General features: G+C 36.3%; 1 protein-coding gene across 1 annotated transcript in view; it reads right to left on the minus strand.

Annotated features, from left to right (window-relative positions):
- MAN1A1 (mannosidase alpha class 1A member 1) overlaps positions 1–14225 on the minus strand; it is a 166279-nt gene that overhangs the window by 110114 nt on the left and 41940 nt on the right. The window contains exon 4 of the mRNA XM_058735117.1: positions 12253–12368. Coding sequence (XP_058591100.1) covers positions 12253–12368 — 116 coding nt within the window. The remainder of the gene's footprint in view (positions 1–12252; positions 12369–14225) is intronic.

Here is a 14225-nt window from a genome sequence, read left to right on the forward strand (position 1 = left end):
CTTAGATGAAAAGGACGAAGAAAATAAAAATTCTCCCACCATAGCAAACTGGTTTTCTATATTGGAAACAACAGACCATAAAAAGACTACCTTAGAGTCAGAAAGACCTGGGCTTGAAGGCTGAGGGTGAGATCCCAGGCAAGTCACTTACTCTCTTTAAGTCTCTGTTTTCTTGTTTGTAAAAAGGGACAATGCATTCCTTACAAGGCACTAGGAGTCTGTGAATGTAAAGCACTGTGTATGGTGCCTGGCATAATGCACTCAGGAGAGAACGGCTGCCATTACTCACAGCACAGTAACTCAGGCGACATAAACCAAGGCCTATCTTAGTTTATTTCCTCAGGGGTTACTGGAATATCAGAAACTCCAGAATCCTAATATTCTAAATTCTAGAATGCAAACTGACACATCTTCTCTGACCCTCATGGGAGTCCTCTTTCTCAATGTCTAAAAAATCCTCTTTTGAAATACAGTATTTTGACCAAACTTCCTTTTGGGTCTGATATACTTCATATAAGGTATCGGGATTTTCAAAAGGGAATTTCTACAATCAGGGTTGTAGGCTATCTTTATTAATTTCTGATTATGATTTCCATTAAAAATATTATTAAATTAAAGTGAATATATTCATCCCACCAATATTCATGCAGTATCTTTTAAGATGTTCTAAAACTTTTCCAGTGACTTACTCTAATGACAGAGAGGGATTAGGACAGGGAGAAGATAGTATGTGAAGGAGGGGAGCCGCAAAGAGCCCGTAATACTAAAATCTTGTGTGATTTATTTCTAACAGTATGAATTTTCCAATCTCCTTGATCTGTGTTTGTTTTAAAATAAAGTTACCTTCCTTAAATCTTTAAGTAAGGTTACATCGCAGGGATATGCTCCAATATTCTACGGCTTCTAGTGCACTGTCATATGTGGTTGCCAGGTTGAGAAGTTGATCCAGACTTCTGGCTAAATTGCATGCACCTATTAGTTAATATCACAATTAATAAACAAGTGGAAGTGGACATTTTTGGCTGAAAGCCTAACCATGAAAAAAGGCTTGGAGGCTTGGAGAAATGCCTCCTTCATTTTGACTTTCCTCTACCAACAGTCTTTGAATTGAAGGGCACACTTAACCACATTCATATATAGATTAAGTAAAATATATTGTATAACTAAGGTCACACCTAGAATCAAGAGGTGAGTATGACAAATTATGGAAAAATTAGGCCACAGTACTAATCTTTTATACTGGTTGTCTTAGACTTATAATTTCTGTAAGTTTATCCCTTAACATTTCTGTCATCTAGTTCACTATACATTTATGTGAATTATGAAATAAACTGATAAAGAATGCTAAAATGGATAAAAGAGTTTAATTCAACATACCATTTTGCATGTCTCCCTCTCCTAATCCTTAATACTATGCTCCATATTTCTACTGACTTCCTTCAAGTCAACAGATTTGATTTATGAGCACAAAGAACCTAACTCTATCTGGGCAAGAGGAAAAGTGAACACTTCAAAATCCTTGTTTCAGAATGAATGTCTGAAAGATTAACTTTCTCCCACTAGGCAAGATAGAATTTTAAACAAGTAAGAAAACTTTATTAGGGATTTATTTGATATTTTTATAAGCAATTTATTCACCAAAATTTTCTGTAAAATGATAGATTTTAATTGATCTCAGTGAATGAAATGGGCTTCACCATTAGAATAACAAATTTAGTTTATAGCACAGATTTACCCAGTTTTCTTTTGGTTGAGGAACTACAGAGGCACAGCCTTTCCCTAAAGGACATATTATTTCTTTGCATAAGACTTATCATAATTATTTAGACTCAAACTTATACTAAAGGCATTCTTAATTCTTATGATTCTACATGGCACAGACAGATCTGATTAATTGTATTTAATTGAAAAAGGCCTCTTGGGAAGAGGACTTTTATTTTCAAAAATATTTTAATAATACTCTATTTGGTCCAAATTCTTAGGCTTCTTTTTTTTTTAATTTAATTTTTTATTTTTTAAAATTTACTTCCAAATTAGTTAGCATATAGTGAAACCATGATTTCAAGAGTAGATTCCATAATGCCCCTTGCCCATTTAGCCCATCCCCCCTCCCACAACCCCTCCAGCAACCCTCAGTTTGTTGTCCATATTTATGAGTCTCTTATGTTTTGTCCCCCTCCCTGTTTTTGTATAACTTATTTCCTTTCCCTTATGTTCATCTGTTTTGTCTCTTAAAGTCTTCCTATGAGTGAAGTCATATGATTTTTGTCTTCTCTGACTAATTTCACTTAGCATAATACCCTCCAGTTCCATCCACGTAGTTGCAAATGGGAAGATTTCATTCTTTTTGATTGCTGAGTAATACTCCATTGTATATATATATATATCACATCTTCTTTATCCATTCATCCATCAATGGACATTTGGGCTCTTTCCATACTTTGGCTATTGTTGATAGTGCTCCTATAAACATGGGGGTGCATGTGTCTCTTCGAAACAGCACACCTGTATCCCGTGGATAAATGTTTAGGCTTCTTTTTTTAAGGGTAATTCTATGAGCCCTCAAATCAGAGACTACTTCTTTGCTAGCTATTCCTCCAAACTCCCCACCAGCTTTCTACTCAATGAACTGTAAGTGAAAAGCAAGCATTAATAACTGCCCTACCACAATCCAATGCAGTAACTATGTTTAATAATAACTGCTCCACTCCTAACATATATGATAACTATGCTTTGCCTTACTGAAAAGTACATTGGAAACAAGATGAGACTTTTCAAAGACATTGATTAAAGAGTGGTAACTGCCCATACACCTTGCCTATGTTTAAGCTCAGCAGACACCTTGGATTATAAATAGTATTTCAAAGTGTGTTTTGTATTATTGTTTCGAGGATTAAAAGTATAAAACTCCTTTTAACAGATTAAATTGAAACATTAAACAATGTAACTTAGTGTAACATATGTCCTGGCAGCTTTTAGTTTCATGTTTAAGTAACATGATAAGCCTCTTAAGAGGAACAAAGCGTTAGGCCACAAAGGTAGACCATCTTCTCTATGTGAATAGATTTTACTATGCAGACCCAGAAGGACCCTCAACTAATAGTCCAATCTATCACTAATTATTGACAGAACATCTCAGTATCCTTTTAAAGCCAAAACTTAAATCATCACGCTTGGCGGGCACTGATTTGCATTCAGATAAAAATACTGAATAACTCCATTCAACAGGATAATTAACTTATTTGCCTCCATAGAGACATAATGCTATTCTAAAATAGACTAAGGCAAATACTAAAGCAGAAGTCACTTCTTTCATGGGCTATGGCATAGAACTCTGGACCTATGTCAAGTACGCATTCAGGTATTTGAGATGATCCAAAAATTGCTTTGTGAGGTTAACTTATTTACGTCTTTCCAACAGGGAGCCTTATAGCTTATTTTCTTGAAAAGTAGGGTAAAAGAACAGTCTGGATTATTAAACTGTTGGTGGGAATAAAATTGGTGCAGCCACTGTGGAAAACAGTATGGAGGTTCCTCAAAAAATTAAAAATAAAATACCATATTGAAGTGCCTGAGTGGCTCAGTTGGTTGAACATCTGACTTCGGCTCAGGTCACGATCTCGGGGTTTGTGGGTTTGGGCCTCACGTCAGGCTCTGTACTGACAACTCAGGGTCCGGAGCCCGCTTCAGATTCTGCCTCCCTCTCTCTGCCCCTTACCCACTCACACTGTGTCTCTTTCTGTCTCTCAAGAATGAATAAATGTTAAAAAAAGTTAAAAAAAAATACCATATGATCCAGTAATTCCACTTTTGAGCATTTAATGAAAGAAAATGAAAACACTAATTCAAAAAGATATATGCATGCCCGTGCGCACACACATAAATATTACTCAGCCATGAAAAAGGATAAGTCATTTGAGATAATATGGATGGACCAAAAGGGTATTAGCCTAAGTGAAATAAGTCAGATGAATACCATAAAACTTTACAAATATCATATATGATGTCATTTATATGTGGAATCTAAAAGACAAAACAAAGGAACAAACAAAACAGAAATAGCTTCATAAATACAGAGAACAAACTTTTGGTTGCCAGAGCCAAAGGGGTGGGGGAAACAGGCAGAGGGGATTAAGAAGTGCAAACTTCCAGTTATGAAATAAATAAATCACAGGAATTAAAGTACAGCATAGGGAATACAGTCAATAATAGTGTAGTAACACTGTATGGTGACAGAGGGCAACCACACTTAATGTCGTAAGCATTGCATAATGTAGAGAATTGTGAAATCAGTATATTGTACACTTGAAACTTAAATAACATTGCATGTCAACATTGTACTTTAACTTAAAAAAAAAGGGAAGAGATTAAGTTCACCTGTTATCTTAAACATATAGTACTCATTATGACAAAAAGTACAATTCATGCAAATCAAGACTACAATGAGATATCACTTCACATCTGCTACTGGTGGCTACTGTAAAAAACAAAATCAGAAAATAACAGTGTTGGTGAGAATGTGGAGAAACTGGAATACTTGCACACTATTGGTGGGAAGGTAAAACAATGCAGCAACTGTGGAAAGCAGCAAGGTGGTTCCTCCAAAAATTGTAAATAGAATTGCCATACAATCCAGCAATCCCACATCTGGGTGTATACAAAAAACAATTGTAAGTAGGATCTCAAAGAGACATTTGGATACCTGTGTTCCTAGAAACATTCACAATAGCTAAGACATGGAAGTAATCCAACTGTCACTGACAGCTGAATAAATAAGCAAAACGTGGAATATACATCTGATGAAAATATTACTCAACCTTAAAAAGGCAGGAAATTCTGACATATGCTGTAATATGAATGAACCTTGAAGACATTATGCTAAGTGAAATAAGGCAGTCACAAAATGACAAATACCATATGAATCCCCTTTACAGGAGGTGCTAGAGTAGTCATAATCATACAGACAGAAAGTAGAATGGTGGTTGTCAGGGGCTGGATGGATAAAGGCTGGGAAGTTAGTGTTTAATGGGAACTGAGTTTCAGTTTTGCAAGATTAAAAGAATTGGATATGGATAGTGGTGATGGTTGCACAGCAATACACTATTAATATTATAGTACTTAATACTACTGAATTGTACCCTTAAAAATGGTTATGATGGTACCAGTTTATGGTACCAGTGTATTTTACTGCAATAAAAAAAAATTAAAGAAAAAAAGTACAATCCATGTGCTTGCCAAAGACCACCATCTTAGTGTGTTGCTAGGTAAGTGTCTGGAATAGGCTAATCATCTATCCTTTGTCATTCTCAAAGCTCCCCCTGTCATAGAGACACCACTTTACCTCAATGAAGAAAAATGCTTTTTAATAGTTAATATAACTTTGGCATTTACTGAGGTTTTATATCAAAATTATTATCTGGAGAAAAGTTCTACATATTCTATAATATTAATACTGAACACAGTTTTCAATATTTCTCCTGCAAGGATCTAGGTAATCAGTACTTCTTTGAGGTGACAGTAAAGAATAGGCAGCACTCAGAACTGAACTTAGAAATGCCTAAATATGAAACTCTTGATCATTTGTTCTTATGTTAAAGACTTTCCAGTAGCAGGAGCCACCGCAAATTTCTTCTGGAAGTAGGCTAGATAAAAAACAAGTAGATCAACTGCACTTGAAGTCCAGATCATTTCTAACTATTTCAAAATATGACACAGTACAGTTATCCTTGTGCCCTGTCATTTTGTTCTCTGAGTCTAGTATAGTCTGTTGAGAAGTAGGACAAGATAACTTCTCGTTCATTTAATTAGAATTTACTGAATACCTGTGGAACAATACACTTTAATGTGTGCTGTGATATGAAGATTACATGCCTAACCTGGGAGGATTCAAATTCTCTGGCTGCCTATATGTATTTCACAACTCTCTGCACTTCCTCCTCTCTAATAAAAACAGGGTCGCTGAGTTAGGCAGATCTTGTTCACCCACAGCTTTTACTTGCTGTGTGATTTGGAAATTAGTTAATCACCTCTTAATCTATAAAAACAGGGACAATACCACTTACCCTGTAAGGTTGTCACAAACACTAAATGAGATAACCTATGGAAAAAAAATCACCTAGCATAATACTTGGCATGTCTCTGTACTCTTTAAATAGTGGTTTCCTCTTTCCTTTCTTCCTCCCTCAAGAGAACTTGGCCCCAGCTAAGTACTCTATTTTTCCTGCTAGACTATAAGCTCCAGGAGGGTAACTGACCTTAAAACGTGTTTAGTAAATAACATGTGAATGAAATAAATAATGACTAACCAAGGGTGTGTTTCAGATTCTTGGTTTTAGGATTACTTTGAATTAAAACCAGAAAACTCATCCATTGGAATCTACCTTTAGAGGTCTGCCCAGATCTGTGTTCCTCTACAGATGCTTGAATGTAATACAAAGCTCCACCTGGGAAGCCCTTGCTCCTATATATTATCTCAGTGATTTATTTTAAGCCCGTTATTAGAGCCACTTGAACTCTGTGCTACCAAATATGCAAATGGAATCAACTTGCTATGCCTTAATTAAAAGAAAATGAGTTTTAGTTAATGATAGTATAAACCAATAAAAAAACATTTAGTTTACACCTGTAAGTGATGCAAATTGAATATTTCACATAAAAACACATTTATTCTTGATGCTCAAGAGCACCACAGGATAAACCAACCCTCAACAGTAGTGTTTGTTTCAGTTTCATTCTGATTTTTCCCTTGCAATAAATTTGGATGCGTTAACTTTTCTGCAATACCCTGACACCGTCAACTATAATTAATACTTTATCAGGAAAAAAAGTTAATTTAAAAACAAGCAATAATTTATCCAAGCTGGAATCATATTACATGTTATCCATAAAAACAAAACAAATTTTCTCTCTTTGTTTAATAAGCTTCTCCAATGTCTCCGTCCTTCAGATAAACGGAAAAAGTTTGCATTTTCAAAAAGAAAGCTGTGTAATTATTGATATAATCACCTGAGCCTCTGGGTAAATTGAGCAAATATAAAACGAATTCTCATATAAGATATATTAAAACCAACCAGAAAACTGGAAGCTGAAGAATTTTATAAAACAATGATTAGGAGAGTAAAACAATACAGCTTCCCTGAATTTTATTTACTAATTTTAAGATGAGAAGTACTATCACTTGGATGTTACTGATAAGTGCTTTTTTAAGGGAAAATATGGCAACACCCAGAGAGAACTATAACAAATATGTTTCAAGGCCTCTCACATTAGGAATAGTATTATAAGAAACAGAAATTTGAGACCTGTGGCTGTGACTTTTAAAGTATATTTTGAAAGACATAGGCCAAGATTATCAATAACAGTTCTAAAATGGTATTTTACACAAGTCTGTCAATTATTTGGATAAAATCTTGTTAAAAAACAAAAATACAGCTTTAAATAAACAACATTAAAGGTCAGTATTTAAGCAACCACTCAAGAACAGTCCAACTGCTTTATCTTGCAAGTAAGGAAGCACAAAAATTGGCTCTTCTCCACAGCCTAATTTCCCCTATTAGATTCCCTCTGCTTCCTCACAGGTCCCCACCGCCCACGGAACACATTCATGTCACCTGGTAGTGGTCTGAGGTCAACCAACCACCTTCTGTTACCTTGTCTGTTAGCTTGAGAGGCCTTTACTTTGTTCTTTTAAATAAATGATTCCACAGTTTCTCAGACTACTGCTGGTCATGAAAGCAAAGAATTGTTGCAGGATTTGGGGAGTTTTGGGGAGCAATTCTGTAATTAAAAGACAAGGGACCTGGATACTATTCAGGTCTAGCATCACTGACATCTACTTTCCTGTCTTCAATCATTCGATCTTGGATAAATGAATATGGTAAAACTGCAAAATTAATTACAGAAATATGTTGCATTTATTTTCTTTTCTTTACATTTATTTATTTTTGAGAGACAGAGACAGGGCACAAGTGGGGAAGGGCAGAGAGAGAATGAGACACAGAATGAAAAGCAGGCTCCAGGCTCTGAGCTGTCAGCACAGAGCCTGACTTGAGGCTCAAACTCAAAAACCGTGAGATCATGACCTGAGCTGAAGCTGGACATCCAACCGACTGAGCCACCCAAGTGCCCCATATCTCTATACACTAACAATGAAGCAGCAAAAAGAGAAATTAAGAAAACAATCCCATTTACAACTATACCAAAAATAATAAAATATCTGGGAATAAACATCACCAAGGAAGAGTACTCTAAGAACTAAAACCCTGATGAAAGAAATTGAAGAAGTCACAAATAAATGGAAGGATATTCCATGCTCATGGATTAGAAGAGCTAATATTGCTAAAATGTCCATACCATCAAAATAATCTACAGATTGAATGCAATCCCTGTAAGAATATTAACAACATTTTTCACAGAACTAGCACAATAATCCTAAAATATGTATGGAACCACAAAAGCCCCCAAACAGCCAAAGCAATCTTGAAAAAGAACAAAGTTGGTGGTATCAACAACCCCAGATTTCAAGATACACTACAAAGCTGTAGTAATCAAAACAGTATGTTACTGGCACAAAAACAGACACAGAGATCAAGAAAACATAATAGAGTCCAGAAATATACATTTATTTGGTCAATTAATGTATGACTAGTCAAGAACATACAATGGGGAAAAGATAGTCTCTTCATCAAATGGTGCCAGGCAAACTGGACAGCTACATGCAAAAGAATGAAACTGGACCACTTATACCATACACAAAAATAAATTCAAAATGGATTAAACACCTAAATGTGAGATCTGAAATCATAAAATTCCTAGAAGAAAGGATAGGCACTAATGTCTTTGACATTGGCTGTAGAAACATTTTTCTCGATATATCTCCTCAGACAGGGAAACAAAAGCAAAGTTAAACTATTAGGACCACACCAAAATAAAAAGCTTTTACACAGCAAAGCAAACCAACAAAACAAAAAGGCAACCTACTGAATGGGAGAAGATGTTTGCAAATGATATATCTGATAAGGGGTTAATATCCAAAATATATAAAGAACTTATACAATTTTAGACCAAAAAACCCCAATCTAATTAAAATATGGGCAGAAGACCTGAATAGACATTTTTCCAAAGACATACAACTGGCCAACAAATATATGAAAAGATGCTTAACATCACTAATCATCAAGGAAATGCAAATTAAAATCACACAAGCTATCACTTTACACCTGTCAGAATGGCACAATACACAAGAAATAACAGGTGTTGGTGAGGATATGGAGAAAAAAAACCTTTGAGCACTGTCAGTGGGAATGCAAATTGGTGCAGCCACTGTGGAAAACAGTACAAAGGTTCCTCTAAAACGGAAAAATATAAATATCCTCTTAACAAAGGGGAAGGGGAGGTGAAATAGATAAAGGGAGTTAGGAATATATTTATCTTGATGAGCACTGAGAAATATATAGAATTGCTGAATCACTATATTATATATCCAAAACGAATATAACATTATGTTAATTATACTTGAATTAAAGAAACAAGTAAAGAAAGAAAAAACACTGGATAACAGGAGGAGAAAAAAATCATTTGATTTTGACGGAATCCAGTTCCTATTCTCCCAACCTTTCTTGAGAGGGGTTGGGGGAGGGAATACATTAACCATTTTCTCTCCCATAGATAGCTGATGACAAGCCCTATTTAAAGGTAGGTATTTTAATTTAACTTATAAATAACAAGATGGGACAGAGATATTAGTAAGAGATGACAAACCCTCAAGAAGAAACAATTTTTTTTCACTGCTTTGATTTTTCATTCTCAGTTCTATTGATAATATTAGAGCTATCTATCACAAGTCATTCCAATCAAATGGCTGTAGAACCTTGAGCAAATCACCAGCTCCCTGGGTCTGTTTTCTCATTAAAAAAAAAATTTTTTTTTTTTTACATTTATTTATTTTTTGAGAGACATAGAGAGACAGAGCACAAGTTGGGGAGGGGCAGAGAGAGGAGGAGACACAGAATCTGAAGCAGGCTCCAGGCTCTGAGCTGTCAGCACAGAGCCCCACGCAGGGCTGGAACTCACAAACCGTGACATCATGACCTGAGTCAAAGTCGGACGCTTAACTGACTGAGCCACCCAGGCGCCCCCTGTTTTCTCATTTTTAAAATGAAAGAGCCGAACACATTGATCTCCAAGGTCCTTTTATGTTGGAATATGTCTCCTTTATATTCAAAATTCAATTATAAGGCAGATTAAACACAGACTTATCTAAATGTCCTTTACGGCAGTGATCTCCAAAATGGGGCATACAAGGCAATTAATAAGAAGGCTGGAACAAAATATTCATTCTTTAAATATATATATATATATATATATATATATATATATATATATATATATATTTATTTATTTATTTTAGAGAGAGGGAGAGAGTACAGATGGAGGGAGAGAATCTTAAGCTCAGCATGCAGCCTTGAAACAAAATATTCAAACTTTTAATTTATATAGGTTTTTAATGCAAAGAGTTAGGAAAAAGATTTAGTTTTATCGATCTTTAATATTCTGACTGACACTGTTGTCCTCACTGGGTCTGTGAGAGAACAAGAGCTCCACAAAGTGGAGGTGTTGAGAGGGAAACACTCTTTCTATGTCCAGTTTCAACATACAGCATGTTGCTTGTGCCTGGTTATGGAGATTTACAGATACTATCGAATGCTTACCAGATAGACAAGAAGCTTATAAGGCTTTCTGTGAAACAATCTCTGATTAAAAATACTAATAATGCAAACATAAGTGAATGACTAGAACACAGCTGGGCCAACAGTCTTCTGCTTTTTTTTTTTTTTTTTTTTTTTAATTAAAAAAAAATTTTTTTTAATGTTTACTTATTTTTGAGACAGAGAGAGACAGAGCATGAATGGGAGAGGGTCAGAGAGAGAGGGAGACACAGAATCCGAAACAGGCTCCAGGCTCTGAGCGGTCAGCACAGAGCCCGACGCGGGGCTCGAACTCACAGAATGTGAGATCATGACCTGAGCTGAAGTCGGACGCTTAACCGACTGAGCCACCCAGGCTCCCCTCTTCCGCTTTTTTAAAACAAGTTTTTTGCCAATCTCATCATGAGGCAAAACACTGATTATGGAATTAGATGAGCTGCCCTCCCAAATCAAAATTATCAAGAAGTTCTGAAGTGTCCGCTCTCCTTAATTCTGAACCTTTTCCTTGGTATACAATAGATTTTGATGTTATTTGTTAAGAATGATAGTACACGCACAAAGATTTTTAAAGGCTTCAAATACATATTGACAACATTTTATGCAGACAAGGGTATAGAACTAACAAATTTTGAAGCCTTATTTATGTGACAGTGGATGCATATTGAGAGTTTAGTGGAGGTCTCCTTGGTATTGCAGCCTTGGCAGCCACATAGCCTGTGGGGGGCCTTAAGCCCACGCAGTCACAAGCAAATCCAAGTTCCTGGCATGACTCCCCCAATCGCCCTTGTGATCAATGGTCTCCCTAGCCCCTCAGGGCCTTCCCCTTGTGCACACCTTAGAAAAGACTCCGGTGGACCTTACCAAAACGTAGCTCTTTCCGGTACGAATTGACCAATTTGACTCCAAAGCACTATACCCACCCTACTAAAGGCATGCGCCCCAGGTTCTGTCTATACTGTCTGACCTCCCTGTGTGGCCCCTGGAGGCCTGCTGCGTACCTCCTCAGGACCCGTGAGTAATAAGCTTCTCTACTGCAGTTTCTCTTGTGGTCTTTTGTTGGACTGCAGCTCACCACCTGGTACCCTGTACTCCAATTAACAAAAGTTAATTTAATAAAATGAAAACAATGTGCCATGGCCCACGGTGCAAAAGCATGAGCATGGAGCCACACAGATTTCTGCTAGACTCACAGCTCTGACACACAACTAACTGTGTGATCTGGATAAGCCTCTGAGGCTCCAATTTATAGCCTGTACAAGTGTGAAAACAATGGCCATCTCATAGGGTGGTTATGGTACTTGAACATCAACACTTGGCACATGTTGGCCTTGACAGATTTTAATTTCTTTTTCCTTACTCCTAATTTGCTAAAAAACAAAAACATGTACTTCCACGGTAACGGGGGCAAGAATATAGTATGGTACTATTTAAAAATGCATTCTTTGTTTCTGCTATGGTATATAGCACAATAATTGGCCCCACAACAGAATTTGTCCATGTTAAACTGAGATTTAAAAACTGAATTGGCAATTTTTGTTTAACTCACCACATTAAAATCTAGATTTTCTTCAACCCATGATTTTGCCTCTTCAAATTCATCTTTCATTTCCATTATAAAAAGCGTATCCAGGGCATCTACTATTGTTGCTCCTTTAATACTACCTGAAAATATCAGAAAAACATTTATTGATTAAAATATTTGACACACACACAAGCAAATTGACCATCCTTGGAAAAGGGGAATACAGAATTTATTAATAATAGTAATAATGAACACAGTCTAAACTTCTTTCAGTAAAAGAGAGTGTAAAAGCTGCATCAAAACCAAACTAACAATAATCACAGGCTATGAATTGATACACTAATCTTTAAAGTTTCTTCTGAACTTGTAGAAAATAATCTCTTAGACATTTCATTTGTGACTGAATTCTCCAGCAACAAAAAATAGATCTGAAACAAAGGAGCAACACACATATTAATTTGAATGTAATCACATCAAAGTGCACCTGTGCAAAATTTTTAAATATAGTTAGATCTAAAATTATGATAGCTCTCAGAAGCCATTATTCTAAAATGGAATTCACTCTCTTTGAAGGCCTGACTGATCCTAACCTCCCCTTCTACCCACCCACCCCATCTTGACTTTATGATTCATTTCCTTCGAACTCCCTTGACATGAAGACTTTACATTGGTCTTGCATTCATCACTTTCTGCCTTCCATTATAATTACTTGTATGCATCTCTTTTAGCCTGTAAACTTCCTCAGAATGGAAAAGACCTGTCTTCTTCATATGCACATTCCATACTAAGAGACTTAGTATGTTTCGATGCTTAAGAATACTTTAAAAAATCGTCAACATGTTAACAAAGAACAAAATAATCTATTTGACAAAGATTTTGACAAATTTACACAAAACTGAGTTATTAATTATACAAGCAACTTTTATAGGGATAAAAGCAAAAACAGAATTAGATTTTAAAAAGTTATAGGAAACAATGAAAAAACAAAGGCCTCTGAGTCTGCATGAAGCTTCTAAATTTGTCTTCAATTCCTAACTCTCAACACCCATGTTAACTGGTCACTGTGTCCTGAAAACACTACTTTATAAAAACATCTGAAAGCACTTCTGTCACTACTCCAGGTTTGGGCTCTCTTCCAGGTCTGCATCACTGTGATGGACCAACCAGTCTTTCTTCTACTCTGCCAGCTCTCCCTAACTGTTCTTACAATTCTCTTCTTCCCACCTGGAATCAACTTCATATGAATATCTGCACTTCAGACGAATATCTACTGACACTTCTAATGCTCTGACAACTCACTGTTTACACACAGCTCTTCTGCCCAAGGCCATGAACTCTGCAAAGACTTGTATTGTGTTAACACCAGTACTGGAAGGAGAGCCAAACACATGGAAGATCCTGAATAAATGGAAAAGAGGACCACAGACTCTGACCTTAGACACACCTGGGTTCTGCCCCAGCTCAGCCTGTTAGTACGTGGCTCACATGGGCAAGTTATGCTCTGAGCTTCATCTTTCTCATCTATAAAATGTGTATAATAATGAGGTTAAGGGAGATGACACACAAATGGCGCTTAGTGCATAATAAATGTCAGTTGATTCTGTTGTTTGTTATAGGATTTGATACTATTTAACACCTTCAGTTAAAGTATAAAAAGTCACATTTTCTATGCAGAATTAAGAAGTGTTGGAATAAGACTGTATCCCCTTCATCCTATTACTTACAGGCAAAATTGTGCAGGATAAAAAAGAATCAAGTGTGAGGAGAATGACAATGGTAGCTCTGTGACCCAAGGAATCCACCAAACACTTCTGTTCCCTAGCTTCCTCACGTCACAATGGGATTGCTATTAATACCCACCGTACCAAACATAAAGGGATGCCGTGAGGACAAAATGCAATGAAGCATGCCAATGCAGATAAATGGACATTCAAATAACTGACCATCCATTCTCACTTTCTCTTCCACGGCACAAACAGGAGAAACCCAGAGCTAAA

The sequence above is a fragment of the Neofelis nebulosa genome, chromosome 6 (genome assembly GCF_028018385.1).
Source record: "Neofelis nebulosa isolate mNeoNeb1 chromosome 6, mNeoNeb1.pri, whole genome shotgun sequence".
In the NCBI taxonomy this organism is placed as follows: domain Eukaryota; kingdom Metazoa; phylum Chordata; class Mammalia; order Carnivora; family Felidae; genus Neofelis; species Neofelis nebulosa.